Raw genomic sequence first — 16,820 nt, forward strand, 5'->3', positions numbered from 1 at the left:
ACTACCCATTGGATACAGCTTCTCAGCTTCAGAACCATGGGTTTTGTTCAGGGAGGCACTGGAGAGGGGTAGGGAGCTAAAGGCAGGGGAAAGGCACCTTCCCAAAGTGCTGCAGGGATTACCTCGTGGATTTGGAAGTTGGGGGCTTGTCCAGCTTTTGCTGCTGTGATGCTCTTGTGCATAGAGTAAACCAGGCAAAATAAAGCAAAACAGAAGATTTCTACCTAGATGAATCAAACACTTAGATTTAATAAAACCTCATAAAGCCTAATGGCAATGGAGACTCAGAGCAGTACCAAATCCTGTTGTCCTGAACCCCAAGTTTGAGCTCCTGGTCTATTAGGGTAGGGTCATGACTCAGTGGGAGTGTGTGTCTGGTCTCCAGCTCCACCCTTCTGAGCAGGAGCTGAGCTGCTCCATGGGGCTTTGCCCAGGTGGTGTCCTCAGGTGGTCATCATTGCAGTTCTTTTATCACACCTTTCTTTCTGATCGGTGGAGGAACAGTGAAAGTTTGTAGGAATAAGATGTATAGTCATTAGGGGTTTTGTGAAGCTGAGCATGATGGATGGCTTAGGTGTATAGGCTTTTAGTGAGCATATGCTATCATAACAGAGGTCTCCGCCTTGCAGAGAGGAGGTTGGTGACAGTGTAGGGCCATGGGGACTATCCTAGAGGCTTAAAACCTCTGAACAGAGAGAGTGCTGGGTACAGGGAAGACAGCAGAACAGTAAACTTGGGAGACATCTACGTACGTTTCTTTCCCTTCTCCTCCAGTCACCTGCACCCCCAGCATAAGACTGCGTCCCCTGCACAGTAATGGGCCGTCTCAGGGACCCAGCCAGTTCAGGCTGAGTTAGAACCAAGCCACCTCACCAAAAAGGGCTGCATCCAATGAGAAGGGGAAGCCATGTATCTTTGGTTTTTCTTGTATTTTAGTGTCTACCCTGTTATGAACTGGGTAGACTCTCTCCCTATGTGATCTTACCCAGCCTCAACCTCTCCCATGAGCTCTAAACCCAGGAATCCAGCAGGCGATTTGACTTCTCTCTTTGGATAGCTAACAATGTCTCAAACTTGATATCTGCAAGGGGAAGGTCTCTATCCCATAGCCTCCATGTGATCCTTTGGCAGGCTTTCTCATTCTACTCAGTGATGTCACCATTCACCTGGCCACTCAATGATGTCACCATTCACCTGGCCACTCAGTTCTCTTTCCTCTCCAAAATCCAATCCAGTAGGAATCCTGGCAGCTCTACCTCTAACACTTATCTTGATCCATCAACTTGATTATCTCCACTCCATTCTCTTGGTTGGAAGACTGTAGCAGCCTCCTAACTGGCCTGCCAACTTCCAGTCTTGGCCTTCTATTTTTAAAAATGGTAATTAGACTATGTCACTTCTCTGCTGAAAACCATCCAATGCCTTCCCACCACTCTTTAATATCAAATCCAAACTCCTCCCTATGGCCAACAAGTGTGGCGTGAATCCCTCTCCCACTTATCCCAAAGCACTCCTCAGTCCTTCCTGACTGACTTCCTTCCTGATCCCCTGGATCTCTCAGGCCTTGACATTTGCTACTTCCACTGCCTGAAACACTCCTCCCTTGGTACTCAGCCCTTTCTTCTTCTTGGCTCAGGACCAATGCTACCTTTTCAGAAGGCACTTCTCTCTGAGCCCTTCCCACTCTTGTATCAGTTACTTATATCACGGTGTTGATACTCTTCCTTCTGCTTTTCATCTCTAACTTGAATATAAGATTCCAGAGAGAACTTCCCTTCCCCCTCAATGGTCAACCCCTTCATTCCTCAGTGGAGCCTCAATAAATATTTATTGTAGAAGTCATCTAAATATAGGTGTGTGTGTAAGCATATGTATGTGTATAAACAAGAGTCTGTGTTTGCCTTTAGTACCTACAGGTTTAATAGACACAAGTATACACACATCATGTTTGTGTGGATAGATATTTACCTAAATGGAATCAGCACTGCCATTTGTTCCCATCAGTAGATGAGTACATTGTTCCTGGGATGCCACTTCAATTCTAGCAGTGTCTAACTGCTGCCTTTAAGGGCTGTTATCACATCAAAAGTTGTTTGCTGAGCCTGGCAAAGTAATAACCGTGGGCGTGTTTCTTCTTTTATCCAGAAGACTAATGGCTGCTCCTTTCCCCTGTACATCCTAATGAGAACAATTAAATAGCCATTAGGAGGAGAACAGACGTGTGAACAAAAGGCTGATGTCTTGATCATTGGTGGGCATGTTTGCTGGGAGAGACACTGGCTAAATGGAATTGTAGGTGACCTGCAGAGTTTTTCGACCTGTGTGCATGTTAAGAATGCTAGTGGGCTTATCTACCCTGAGAACTCCCTGTCCTCTTAGAGAAGGATGGCTTCACAAAGGCTCTGTAAACTTTTATTGTGGGGAGGGCATATGGGAGAATGACCATAATAATTTAATGGTTTCTTTGATTTGTAAAATCTTGCCCTTTAAAAGGCCTCAAAAGCCTATCCAAACCTGTTCTATGGCCTCAACTATTAGCAGATGTATCACTAGCCTAGCAGAATGAAGAAGAGGGAAAACATAGCCAGGCTCCAGTGAAATGACTAAGCTTACTACCTAGAGCATTATTTGTGCCAGACTTGTTTTAAAAATTTCCCTTTATTTGTCTATCTTGCAGAAACCTGTCAAGTAACCGGCTCACCACACTCTCGTGGCAGCTCTTCCAGACGCTGAGTCTTCGGGAATTGTAAGTTTGGTTTTGAAGACTGTCCAGGTACTGAAGTGCTGGTAATGGGTGAATGGGGAGAAGTGTCAAGCAATGGAACTACCTGAAGGCTGAGCATACATCTACTTGAAGAGCCTCCTTGGGTTGGTTGACATAGAATGTACCATATTCAGTGACAGCAATTAACTCTGTCGCTTGACTTCTGATGCTCTTTCTGGGCACAATCAATTTCAGAAGACAGGAGTCTCTTCTCTTATCATGACTTAATTTTGTGATCTGTAGGTAATTAGTTATAATAGTATAGATATTTATAATAAAGAATTTATAATAAATAACATTCATAGTATGTAACTTGATAGACTGTTAGGTATGCTTTCATTTATATAACCTTAGATTTATCATCATAAGAGTCATAAGAGGTAGATATTATTATTCTCTGCATTTTATGGGTAACAATTCTGAGCCCTAGAAAGACATGCGAGACTCAACTAAGACCACATTTCTAGGGACTAGCCAAGCTGGGACTTGAACCCATACCTTCTGACTTCAAAGTACGTGTCTTTTCACCACTCATAATCTTCTTCAGCATATTTGGCTTGAGTATTGACATGCAAGGGGTTTGAGGAGGCCATATATTTTTTCTATCTGCTTGTGGACTGCTTAGCCTTGCTGTGGTCCAAGGCTGATCAGGGCACCCCTATCCCAGCCAGCCATTCTGCACAAACAGATGTAAGCTGGATGAGTGAACATTCGTGACCACTGCTGGAAAAAATAACTCATGTTGATGAGTGAGTCATCGGGGTCATCTCTGTGCATGAAGGACATCATATTATGTTGAGGGTATAAATCAAGCAATAAATTGAAAAGGAATTGAGGCATGGATCAAGTTAGGGAGTCAGGGTTCCAGAGACACCACTCATGTGTTCCCTCTTATTTGGTGACGCAGATCCAAATTCACTGAATGCAGATTGCTTTACTCTACCAAGAGGCAATGACCTTGGACCTCTGCCTATGCCGTTGGCGTTTCAACTTGTTCTCCCTTCACCTAGCAAGACCTGACTTCATGGATGTGTCAAAACCTTACCTTTTCAGACCCAGCTCTTGATGCTTTACATCAAGCATCCCAATAACCTATTATCCCATGATGACCTTGTATACTGTAGGTGGAAAAGATAAATTAACATGACTACTACAATTTACTACTAACACTGATTTCTGAGTTCTTCCTTTGTGCCAGGCATTGTGCCAAGCAATCTATTAAGTTGTATACTTAATTTACTTTAATCCTTATGGCAATTCTGTAAGTAGGAATTATTACTATCACTTCACTTTGGAGGACACTAAGATGCTTAGCAAGGTTAAGTATCCTGTTTAAGGTCACTCACTGAATAGTGGCAGGGTGTGGACCCAAAGCCTTGACCACTGTGCTCAACTATCTCCCAATGTTTTCAGTCTGTTTCCAACACAAGGATCTATTCTACGATAATTTTTAAAAAAAGACATGATTGTGGTCTTTCTGAAGTTACCCTAGAACTGACTGAGGGCCTTGGAGGATCTCTTTCTTGGGTGTCTTGCATGTAATTATTCTGGAACCCATCGCCCCTTCATCTTCAGGAGACCAGGGATGGCATCTCTCCAGGGAACACAGGGGGTCTGCTGTTGGCTGAATTATTGAGAAAATGTTCAGTGCTCTTTCTAAAAAATTATTGGATGTGAAATCAATGGTGTGCTGCTGCCCTGGTGACCTGTTTCTTGGAGTTTTAGAAGCAGTCATTCCGTGGATATATATTTAAAGAAAATGTCAGATTTCTCCCAGAGGATCATGGGATTCTGCATTCATCTTTGCCTGGGATCAATACACCAGTGAGCTAGATGTGACTTATGGAGGAATGAAGACATTCCCTCCAGTGTGAGTCAGTGTGTGAGTGCCACCATGTCCATGGTACATTTATTTCTGTCATATATAAGAAAAAATTATATTAGAGAATAAAGAAGCCCCCCCTCTAAGGAGCAGTCGCCCTGGTAGGGGTCTAGTTTTTGAGGAAGAATTGAATCTTGAGAGAGAAAAATTTATCTTTTGGCTGGAGGGGCCGCGTGTTGGCTCTTAGCTGTGGCTATGATTAAAATCCAAACAATCCCAGTTCCTGGCAAATGGAAGAGGGGGTAGTATTTTCTTGTCTGACTTCCTGATTAGTCCACATGGCGCCATCTGTCATGAGCCATCTATACTGCCAGGGTCTGCTCGATGGAGCCTGTGGGCTGGGGTGTGGGGATGGGTTGGGTATTTCCAGGAAGAAAGAATTTTGGCCCTGGAGGAGAAAGGGCTCAGTGCGTTGTGGAGCCAGGAAAGCCACAGACCAGAAGTGTGAGACTTCAAGTGACCCTCTGCAGGGACAGAAGAGGTAGAGGGTGCACAGCAATTCCTTAGCATGTTTCTTTCCATCATTAAGGACCTCTGCTGTACCCCAACCAGCCCCTTGCCCAGTAGAGGATCCTTGCTATAAGAATGGAAGGTCTGAGTGTCCACGACTTTTCCAGTAGGGCAGAAGGAGAAGGAAGAGGCACATCTGGAGCACCTCATGTGTGTAAGGTTCTGTCTCATCCTTGGAACAATCCCACAGGGAGGTAGCCATATAACCAGTGTTACAAATGAGGGATTTGAGGCTTGGCTAAGTTAAACAGCTAGTTCAAGATCACATGGCTAGTAAGTGGTACATCTGGGAATGAGTGTTATGATTTTTATTATTATCACTACCCTGATCTGATCTGCTGTTTCCAAAGATGATGCTCTTTCTTTCACCTGACTCAAGCAACACACCCTGCATGCTCAGCCTCTCCTTCCAGAAGCCCCTCTCAAGATGGCGGGTCCCTTGAATGGAATCAAAGGAAACAACCAACCAACCAAACAAACAAACAGGTTACCATCTCAGAGTTCCTGCAGTGCACCAAGACCCTTCCTCTACTTTCTCTCATTTACTTTTGTGGGATGAGGGGGATGGTCTTGACCAAGCCCCTGGCTCATGACTTCCCCTCTGTCCAGGGGGGGCGTGCCTCTTATTGAGTGAATTGGAAGCATCTTCCATGATCTGCCTTAGAGTAGCCAGCATGGTTTCAGTGGCACAGGTTGGAAAAATTTGACTTGGCATTGTGCAGTGCTCTCAGAAGTTTCTGGTTATGGTAAGATGATTTTTTTTTTTTTTTTGCTTGTGGAGAAGATTGTCCAAAAATCAGAGCAAGAATCAGAGAGATTGTCTTAGAGATAAAGAATGAATTAGGAAGAAAAGAAGCTTAGATTCTGAATCTCAAGATACAGTTTAGGCAATGGCAAGAGGTCCCAGAGGATGTAGACCCACAGCACAGAAACACTCCAGCAGTGCCCCAAGGACCCTTAATTTATCTTGAACAGGCTTCTCTGAATACCCTGCATGCACGGAGCAGACATGATTAAAATAGATTGGAGTATTTCATTTTCTTTTAAAGGAAAGTGATAATTACCTCTGGTATCATTTGAAGATTTAATCAACTTGGTAAAATATTAACTCAGTAGCGGGGATGGGTTTGGGCTGGTCCTGGTGCATTTCTCTTCCCAGTCTTGGCTGTGAAAACTTTCCACAGCTCTTGGAGACGTCACTAAACAATAATGTTACTGATAGTATTACTATAGTGATCATTTCTGGCCTCTTAGTAGTTTCTTTTTGTTCCCAGATCATGCTAACATACATTATCGTGAATCCTCCTAATAAATTTGTGAAGAAGGAAGGTCGAGCACAATGATCCCCATTTTATTGGTGTTAAAAGAGAACCTTAGAGAGTTAAGTTATTTGCTGTATTAGTTTCCTAGGCTGCTTTAACAAATTACCACACACTTGCTGGCTTAAAACAATAGAACAGGCTGGGCACGGTGGCTCACGCCTGTAATCTCAGCACTTCAGGAGGCCGAGGCGGGCGGATCACGAGGTCAGGAGATCGAGACCATCCTGGCTAACACAGTGAAACCCCGTCTCTACTGAAAATACAAAAAATTAGCCGGGCATGGTGGTGGGCACTTGTAGTCCCAGCTACTCAGGAGGCTGAGGCAGGAGAATGGTGTGAACCTGGGAGGCGGAGCTTGCAGTGAGCCGAGATCGCGCCACTGCACTCTGGCCTGGGCGACAGAGCCAAACTCTGTCTCAAAAAAACAAACAAAACAAACAAACAAACAAACAAAACAATAGAACATTATTGTTTCACCATTCTGGAGGCCAGAAGTTTGAAGTAAGGGAGTTGGCAGGGCCATACTCCCTTCAAAGCCTTTGTGGGAGAACCCGTCCTTGCCTCTTCCAGTGTCTGATGGCTCCTGGTGTTTCTTGGCTTGTGGCAGCATCACTTCAACCTCTGACTCCATCTCATATGCCTGCCATCCCTGTCTTTTTGTCTTTAATCTCCATCTTCTTTCTTTTTCTATTTCATTTTATATTTTTGAGATAGTCTTGCTCTGTAGCCCAGGCTGGAGTGCAGAGGTGTGATCTTGGCTCACTGTAACCTCTACCTCCCAGGTCCAAGTGATTCTCCTGCCTCAGCCTCCCAAGTAGCTGGGATTACAGGCATGCACAACCACGCCCAGTTACTTATTTTTTTTGTATTTTTAGTAGAGATGGGGTTTCACCATGCTAGCTAAGCTGGTCTCGAACTCCTGGCCTCAAGTGATCTGCCTGCCTTTGTCCCCCAAAATGTTGGGATTACAGATGTGAGTCACTGTGCCCAGCATGTCTTTCTTTTTTAAGGGTACCAGTCATTGGATTTAAGGCCCACTTGAAATCGAGAGTGATCTTATCCCTTGATCCTTAACTTGATTACATCTGCCAAGATTTTATTTCCAAATTAGGTCACATTCACAGGTACTAGGGGTTGGACTTGGATATATCTTTTTGGAGGACACAACTAAACCCAGTATATTCACTCGAAATGACACAGCTGGCCCAACTCAGATGTTTGGTTTGTGTGCTTTTCCTACCATCTGACTGTTGTTATCTCAAGGAGGCCTGTGCTGATGTCTTCATCTTTTGGGAATCCTGTACTGGGTGACAGCAGGGCTGTCCTGGCTGATCTGGGTCCCCTCCTCATTTTCCACTGCCCGGCCCCAGGACTGCCACTGGCATTGTTGATACTGTGCAGGGAAGAAGAAAACCACTAGAGTGATGACCGGAGGGAATCAGTGTTTTCTAAATACCCAGTGGTGGCCTTGGCTGTGCTGCAAAGTGCCTATCCTTACAAGCTCAGATGGGGCTGAGTTAATCTGTGGGGAGCCCTCAGGGCCCTGCGATTACACCCCAGGCCATCTTGGGGCAAGGGCTGGATGTTGGTAAGCTTTGCCTTGCAGCAGCTGCTCCTGTATTATTCATGGAACCACCTGCATTATTCATGAAGCTTGGAAAGCCATGCTTTAGGTTCCACAGGACTGCCCCCAAAGCCCTGGCTAAAGGCTCCCCTGCTTGAGACCTGGTTCAATGGGAGGAGGGACACAAGATGGACAGCATCATTTAGACTTAGGATGTGCCGGTCTTTGCTTCTTGCCCACCTCACCATTTGAATCCTCTCTTGTCCAGATACAGACGATTGTGGATTTGCTCAGTGGGCTGTCTAGGGTGTCATTGTTTTAAAACTCAAAATGCTTTCTGCTGTGTGTGTGTCTTGTTCTCTTGGAGGACAGTCCAGAGGGATGGGGGGAAAGCCCCACAGGTCTTTTGCAGTTTCCCGTAAACTCAGTTGGAACAAAGGACCAGGTTTCAGGGTGCATCCCAGCTGCTGGATCAGGTCCTGTAAGCAGGACCCTGGGGGGAAAGGATGGAAGGAAGCAAAAAATTTGTACAAAGCCTTTGCCTGGCAGCATCCTTGGCACATTCCAAACATCTCACCTAATTCTCCGGCCAGCCTCAGGACATTCTGATGCTGTCTGCCTTTGGGGGGCCATGAGATGCTGGGATGTGCAGCAGTGCAGGGACCAGACAGGAGGCAGCACCACATCAAGTGCTGTGTGACTTGCGGCAATGCAGCCAAGCCCCTCGCCTGTCTAGTCTTTTCCACCCAGGTGGATGATTTGTATTTTTACACCTACTTAATAATGAATGACTGCATCTTGTCAAGTGAGCAGCTGGGAAAATCCAGGCTGACCTGGTTCAGTTCGCATATATTCAAGCATCTGGACCCTCCTTGTCATTCCAGCAGGGTGGCCAGGCCTCTCCTTGCAGCCCCCACAGTGTGAGCCCACACCGCACCACCTCCTCCAGCCTCTCTTTCCTGCACACACTGGGCAGCTCATCTGACCTTCTGCTCTCCTTTTTGTGAGGGTTAAGTGAAATAATGCGTGGAAGGCATTTAGTCTAGTGTTGGCACTATGGCGAGTGCGACGCTAATATTATGATCCTATAATATCTATTACTTCCCTCTCATTTTTTCCTGCCTACCTTTTCTGTTTTTGTGTCTCATGTCCAGTCACACAGGCATCTTGACATAACCCCAAGGCAACACCTCCAAGGCTTCTTGACCTCACCCTTCCCTTTCTCCTTCTAAGACCTTGATCTCTCCCTCCCCAGCCTCACCCCCATCCCAACCTCATTTCTAATGTGTCCTCTCTTCCTTTTCGCTGGTTCTTTCTCTTCTGTTTTGAACCAAAGACAGTTCTCCCTGCCATTGATTTCCTGCCTCTTGGAGCTTAATATCTTGGGGTCATCTTTCGCTTTTGCCTCTTCTTTTATCCCCTACAAAGCACCACGTACCATTTTGCCTTCCTTTTGATGTTTACTGGATCTTCTCTTCCCTCTCTCCAGTTTTTCTCACTCCACTCTAGGCCTGTATTAACTAGGCAGCAGTTCTCAAGTGGTGATCCAGGGTGTCCTGGGGGCCTTAAGACCTTTTCAGGAGACCGTGAAGTAGAATCTATTTTCATAGTAACATTGAGCCATTATTTGCCTTTTTCACTCTCACCCTCTTATGAGCGTACCGTGGAGTTTTCCAGAGGCCACAGGACGTGATAACATCATGGCTCTGATGAGGCCTGGAGTTTGTGCTAATGTATTCTGGAGTATTACATCTTTCTCAGGGTTAATTTCTAATGGGTAAATAGTGATAGACATGACTCACATAAACAACAGTTCTTTGAGACCCTCAGTAATTTTTTTGGGAGAGTGAAAGGAGTTCTGAAACTAAAAGTTTGAGAATTGACCTGGACCCTGCCAGTCTATATGGTGCCTATGTGTGAGTTACAAAAGATGCCCCATCTGGATGCATGTAGCTGTGGGTCAGGGTTACAGCTGGGTCCGGCCGAGAGTGTGCAGAGTGGATTTTATCCTCTGTTTATCCCTTTGGTTGAGTACTTTGAGAAATGCTCAAACTACACAACTGTACATGTTGACCCTTTGTTTATAAGTAATCCTAACTGGCTTCTCAGTCTCTAGTTTTCCTCTTCTCCAGCTTATCCTGTACTTTATTGTTGGATTTCTCTTTTTACAGATTTCTTTGTTCATATTGTTCTCCAGTTCTAGAGGCCTCAATGGTTTTCCCCTGCCTCCTGGATAAATTCCAAATTTCCTGATGTGGCAGTAAAAGTCCTCTACTATCTGGCTTCCACTCGCCCTTCCAGCTTTATTTCCCAGCACTCCTCAACACATTCTCTGTCTTGCTAAGCCTTTCTTTTCTGTTTTCACACCTTACTTTCAACTTCCCTTTGCCTTTGTTAATTCAAATTTATCCGGTGCTCTTTACTCTGAGTTTTGGATTGATTAATGCTGTTCATCCTCTCCTTAATAATCCCATTGAGAGGGGAGGTGACTTGCTTCAAGTCACAAGGAAAATCAGTGGAGAAGGAGGTCCTTGAAGGTGACTCTTCCCCTATCAAACATTCTTCTTCACCAGGCTGAGTGCTCCTGAAGGACAGCGACTGTCTTCTTCATCTCTGTGTCAGCAGCACTCAGCCCATGGCCAATTATGGAGCAGGTGCTTATTAAGAATTTATTGGATTTATGGAAGAATAAAGCTGGTCTCAGGAAGGGCTTTGAGCATATCTTGGAAATAGATAACCACCTACTCCGCCAGGGAGAGTCAGCCAGTCTCATTCTCTCTCTTTTTCTCTCTCCTTTAACAAGAATTTATATGCCAGGCTCAGTTCTAGGTTAGGGAATGGACAAAACAGGCAATGTTGCTGACCTCAATGGAGCTTAATTTTTATTCAGGGAGACAGATAAACAAACTAATTAAAAATAAATATTTGAAGTGATGCCAGTAGTGATAAATTCTAGAAAAACAAATATAGCATGGCAAGGGACTGGGCAGTATTAGACTGAGAGAGCCAGCCTTGTAGAGATGTTGGGTAAGAGCTTGGCAGGCAGTGGAAACAGCAAGTGCAAAGGTCCTGGGGTAGGAACAAACCAGTCAAGCAGGTGACCTTTCAGACACCAAGGTCAGTGTGGCTGAAGAGGAGGAGGGAGTGAGGGAAGATGAGGTCAGGGAGATGATGGAGAATGGTGCAGATTATTTAGGACTTTAACTTTGATTTTCAGTGAGATGGAAGGCCATTGGAGGGTTTTGAGAAGAGGAGCATCTCGAGCTGATGTCTGTTTGTTTGTTTGTTTTTCTTGAGACAGAATCTCGCTCTGTCTCCCAGGCTGGAGTGCAGTGGTGCCATCTCGGCTCATTGCAAGCTCCACCTCCTGGGTTCATGCCATTCTCCCTCCTCAGCCTCCTCAGTAGCTGGGACTACAGGTGCACACCATCATGCCCGGCTAATTTTTTGTTTTTGTATTTTTAGTAGAGACAGGGTTTCACAGTGTTAGTCAGGATGGTCTCAATCTCCTGACCTCGTGATCTGCCCGCCTCAGCCTCCCAAAGTGCTGGGATTACAGGTGTGAGCCACTGGTGTCTCCTTAAAAGGATCTCTTAGACAGTTGCATTAAGTGGGGTGGATTTCTTTCTTTCTTTTTTTTTATTTTTATTTTGAGATGGAATCTCGCTCTGTTGCCAGGCCGGAGTGCAGTGGTGTGATCTCGGTTCACCACAACCTCCATCTCCTGGGTTCAAGCGATTCTGCTGCCTCAGCCTCCCGAGCAGCTGGGACTACAGGTGTGCACATCATGCCTAGCTAATTTTTGCGTTTTTAGTAGAGACGGGGTTTCACCATGTTGGCCAGGATGGTTTCAATCTCTTGACCTTGTGATCTGCCCATCTTGGCCTCCCAAAGTGCTGGGATTCCAGGCATGAGCCACCGCGCTTGGCTGGATTTCTTTTCTTAACAAATTGAGTTTATTGTTTTAAAACTATAATTTATGGACTTACAAGGATTTTTCCACTTCTTTTAATCTTGTTAAATCCCGCCTCCCCTTAATTCTTGAACAGGTAGTGTCCCCCTTGTCCTCATAGCCCTGGGAAGGTCCTGAGCCATCTTCGGTTCAGAGGTTCCCTTCCCCTCTCTCTTTGCCCACAGGAGGTTGGAGCAGAACTTTTTCAACTGCAGCTGTGACATCCGCTGGATGCAGCTGTGGCAGGAGCAGGGGGAGGCCAAGCTCAATAACCAGAACCTCTACTGCATCAACGCTGATGGCTCCCAACTTCCTCTCTTCCGCATGAACATCAGTCAGTGTGGTGAGTGAGTGGCCGCCTGGCCCAGCTGGCTCCAGGGAGGCATCCCTCAGACACCAGAGATGGTGGTGGATGTTACCTTGGGATGCCAGAGCCTTCCTTTCGAAATGCCCTTCCAGCCTTGAACTCTGCAGTTGTGTGCAGATCTCCTGACTAACCATTCCCCTTCTTGGTCATTCCTGTCCCTTTGTGCACGAGCCATAGGAAGACTGGTTTCAGGAATGCAGACAGGAGTTAAATGTGCTCCTTCTCATCATACCAGATTTCCTTTCTCTCTGTGAGTTACCTGTCAACCAAACCTGAAGGAGTGTATCTCAAAATGTGGTCTCTGGACTCCCTGTGGCAGCACCTTCTAAGGAGTTTCCAGAAAAGCAGATTTCTGGGCCCAGCCACAGACTTTGAGAATGTCTGGGGATGGGTCCCAGAAATCTGAATTTTAAGCAAGTTCCCCAATGGGAGACTGAAACACTATTATTTAGATAACCAGAACCCAAAGTGTAATGATGCCATTGAGCTTAATTGCCAGAAATGCATTCCTTGAGCACTGCCCCCACCCCTCCACCTCCCGCTGCAATGTGGGAGACTACAGCTGCACGGGCTTCAATTCTGAGTTCTGATGTCTACTGGGGAGGTGATGGAAAGCGTCTTGGATTTGTGGGTCTTCCAAGAACCCAAGCAGGTGGTGTTAGAGTCATTATTGAACAAGGCAAGAAGTGCCACCATCAGGCCTATGGACAGAGCTTCCTTTGGGTAGTAAGTGTTTGCCTGTCTTTTCACCCACTTTGTCTGGCTCCCAGACCTTCCTGAGATCAGCGTGAGCCACGTCAACCTGACCGTACGAGAGGGTGACAATGCTGTCATCACTTGCAATGGCTCTGGATCACCCCTTCCTGATGTGGACTGGATAGTCACTGGGCTGCAGTCCATCAACACTCACCAGGTAGGCATCCTGGGCGTGAGCCCCATCAGGAGGTTAGGGAGTGATCACATTGTAGTCTTGAAGAAGAGGGAAAATTTGTGGTCTTGTTACTATAGGAGAAAACACATAGACTTGAGTTACATGCAGCTGCAATATTTTCTAGCCATTCTGCTCTACACATGCTACTCAACTTCTCTGTAACTTAGTTTTTGCTTCTGTAAAATGGGCATAGTATTGAACTACCATTCACCTCATAGGGTTAATAGGAGGATGGCCTGAACCATTGCCTATGAGAAGCCTGGCATTTGGTAGGTGTGCTTTCACACAAAGATCTCCTTCACCTTCTGCTCAGCTTTCCTTTTGATTCCTAAAGGTATTTGGGGATTAGGTAGCAGAGCCATCTTTGTAGAGGCTGTTTGATTGTTACCTTTTTATTGGGGTTTTCAGACCAATCTGAACTGGACCAATGTTCATGCCATCAACCTGACGCTGGTGAATGTGACGAGTGAGGACAATGGCTTCACCCTGACATGCATTGCAGAGAATGTGGTGGGCATGAGCAATGCCAGTGTTGCCCTCACTGTCTACTGTAAGTGCATATTATTGTGGGGGATGGCTGTGTGTGAGGAAGAACTGGCATAGGAGGCTGGAGAGGGGCCAAGGTGTTGCCAGGGCTGAGCTAGAGCAGTGAGCTGGTCTACCAGTGGGGACAGAAGGACTCTTGTAGCGCAGGACTGAGAAGTAAGTCCTTGGATTAAAAACTCCAGAAGGAGCACCCTTGTCCCTCAGACAATGGTGTGGCTCCAACTCAACTACATCTTCAGGACACTTCTAAGTTGGCCTATTCTGCCTTTTATTAAACCCCTAAGAGGTCCCAAGAGGGAGCCCTCCAGCTAAGGTGGATCTAGGAAGCTTGGATGAAGACAGACATTTCTTCCCCTCTGCTGGGATTGTGGTGGGACTTCTGCTTCCCTCAGCCTTTTCAGAGTGGGTGGGGAAGAACTGGGATTCCCATTTTAGTTGCTGGAAGGCTACTGCGGGTGGTGGTAGACTCTGTGTCCTGGATTTCAGCTGGCTTCTCCCTTGACAGATCCCCCGCGCGTGGTGAGCCTGGAGGAGCCTGAGCTGCGCCTGGAGCACTGCATTGAGTTTGTGGTGCGTGGCAACCCACCACCAACACTGCACTGGCTGCACAATGGGCAACCTCTGCGGGAGTCCAAGATCATCCATGTGGAATACTACCAGGAGGGAGAGATTTCTGAGGGCTGCCTGCTCTTCAACAAGCCCACCCACTACAACAATGGCAACTATACCCTCATTGCCAAAAACCCACTGGGTACAGCCAACCAGACCATCAATGGCCACTTCCTCAAGGAGCCCTTTCCAGGTGAGGGCAGTGTAGCTGGCTCAGAGGTGTATGGATTCTTTCTACAAGCTTAGGAGGTGGGGCATGGTAGCTTGAGAGGAGAAGCAACATCAGTACTCATCGGCAAAAAAACACACACTGGAACATGTGCATCCACCAGCCGCATCTGGTGTAAACAAGGATAGAGTCTCAATTTTCCAATAGCTGTCATGGTAAAAACCAAGACTCCTTAGAAATAACAGTTGTGCATGTTAGAGCATACTGTATGATAGTAGAGAAAGCAGAGATGGTAATGGTAGAGAATTCTGACCCAGCCCTTTACTTGTGGGGAGACTCTGGGCCTGATAGTTTGCTTTTCTAAGGCTCAATTTCCTCTTCTATGAAATAGTCATGATTACACTGCTCCTGTGACTTTTAAATGAGTCAAGGTATATAAAGCACGTCACAGGGTTTGACACCTGATGATGGTTCCGTGACTTTCCATTGAAAAGGACTTGAGAGTGTGTCCAGTTTAACCCTCCATTTAACAGATGAATGAACTGAGCCTCATTCTACTTGCTGATCTGTGGCAAGGTTTGACTTGGATCTAGGCCCCGAGGTCTGTGGCTTCATTCCTCTCTTGTTCCATGGTGAGCTACTGTGGGTCATACCTGATGCCCTTAGAGTATAATAGTGCTAATGTCAAGTGGACCAGGAAAAATTATTGAAATTACTGAAGAACTTTGCTTGATTTGATTTTGGGAGTTGATTCTGTCTTTTTCTGTCTGGGGTAAGATGCTTTAACTATCTTCCTGAAGTTGGAGGAGATAAAAACATCAAAAGAGTTTAGTGAAAGTGATTGTAGCATCTTTTTGTGGGTTCCGCAATTGATAAGTTTTGTCCATGAAGCCATGGGTCTTTGCTGAGCTTGGTGCTTTGTTTTGGGAAGTGACTAGGAGACCTAGGAATCAGGAGTTCCAATGGGATACAGTGTAAAAACTGATATGACACATACACACATGCACATGCATGCTCACACATGTGCACAAAGGGAAGAGGCAGCAAGAGCTAGCAGTAGGCAGCATCTGTTTTTCTGAAGTCAGCTTCACAGTCTACAAATTACCAGGGTGTGGCAGCTCCAGGAGGCCTTATTTATTTCAGTGCAAGGGAACTCATACTAGAGGCCCCAAGAGTGAAGTCGGAGAAATGTGGCTGCATGTGAAGCTAAATTCTTGCCTTTGAGGTCCCAGGGATGATGGAGCCGTCTTTTCAGAGGCGGTTGAGAATGTGCAGATATTTGAGGCCCTGGAAATCCCACGTGGTCTGAAACTTCCATCATCCCCAGTATGCTTAGTGAAAGCCCCCATGACACTTCCCTTCCTGGGTCACACTGGGCTCTCTTTCAGCAGGTAGACGAGTCCTGGCCTGCACTGTGGAAGCAGAGGCTTTTAAAGTGGAGATACTTTGCCCTTATGGTCTACAAGGGCAGGCTAGGTCTTCCTGACATAAAAGACTGATTTTTATGCCTTTTTTTTGCCCTGCCTATGGCCTGATGAAAGAATAAAATCTGTTTTTAAAGAGGAAAGGCTATACATTGGTGAGGGAAAGTCTCGATTGGTGAGGAAATGAAGCACACTGAAGCAATGCTTCTGTTTCCAAAGAGAAGCTTCTGGGGCCCAGAGAGGGGGGAACCCTAGAATGCTCAGGAGGGAGGAGAAGCCACTTCTGGGCTCCTTCTACCAGGGGTGTCCTGAGAGTTGTGAGGTAACAGCAGCTGTTGGATTATGTGGTGGACACAGCTTCTCTGTTCTCTCCTTTATCTCAAGAGGAAGCAATTCTTTGCATCCTCTCAGCCCTCAGAGGTATCTCAGAAATACCTCCTCTGCCCCCATGAGATGCAGCAGCCCCTTCTGTTAGTCTCTGGATACCCTTGTCACCATAGTAAGTTATCAGTGCGCCTCAGGCCAGTGGTTCTCAAAAGTGACCTTTGGTCCTGGACCAGCCCCATCCACATCACCTGAGAATGTGTTAAAACTTAAGTTCTCAAGCGCCACTCACATCTACTGAATCAGAGATTCCAGGCTGGGGTCTAGCAGCTATGTTTTAACAAGCCCCCAGGTGACTCCAGTACTCCCTCCTTTGCAATCTACTACCATGGAATTGGGTGGGAATCTGGCCCCAGGACGATGGAGGGAGGATAGAGTCACAGAGAAACTCAAAGA

At 46.1% G+C, this 16,820-nt stretch overlaps 1 protein-coding gene across 11 annotated transcripts in view; it reads left to right on the forward strand.

Annotated features, from left to right (window-relative positions):
- LOC105488353 (neurotrophic receptor tyrosine kinase 3) overlaps window positions 1-16,820 on the forward strand; it is a 495,170-nt gene that overhangs the window by 107,753 nt on the left and 370,597 nt on the right. For all 11 annotated transcript variants that reach the window (XM_071100730.1, XM_071100722.1, XM_071100724.1 and 8 more), the window contains 5 exons: window positions 2,678-2,746; window positions 12,180-12,337; window positions 13,132-13,274; window positions 13,701-13,842; window positions 14,344-14,640. In XM_071100730.1, the coding sequence (XP_070956831.1) occupies window positions 2,678-2,746; window positions 12,180-12,337; window positions 13,132-13,274; window positions 13,701-13,842; window positions 14,344-14,640 (809 nt within the window). The remainder of the gene's footprint in view (window positions 1-2,677; window positions 2,747-12,179; window positions 12,338-13,131; window positions 13,275-13,700; window positions 13,843-14,343; window positions 14,641-16,820) is intronic.

Source organism: Macaca nemestrina, chromosome 7 (genome assembly GCF_043159975.1).
Source record: "Macaca nemestrina isolate mMacNem1 chromosome 7, mMacNem.hap1, whole genome shotgun sequence".
NCBI classification, from domain to species: Eukaryota; Metazoa; Chordata; class Mammalia; order Primates; family Cercopithecidae; genus Macaca; species Macaca nemestrina.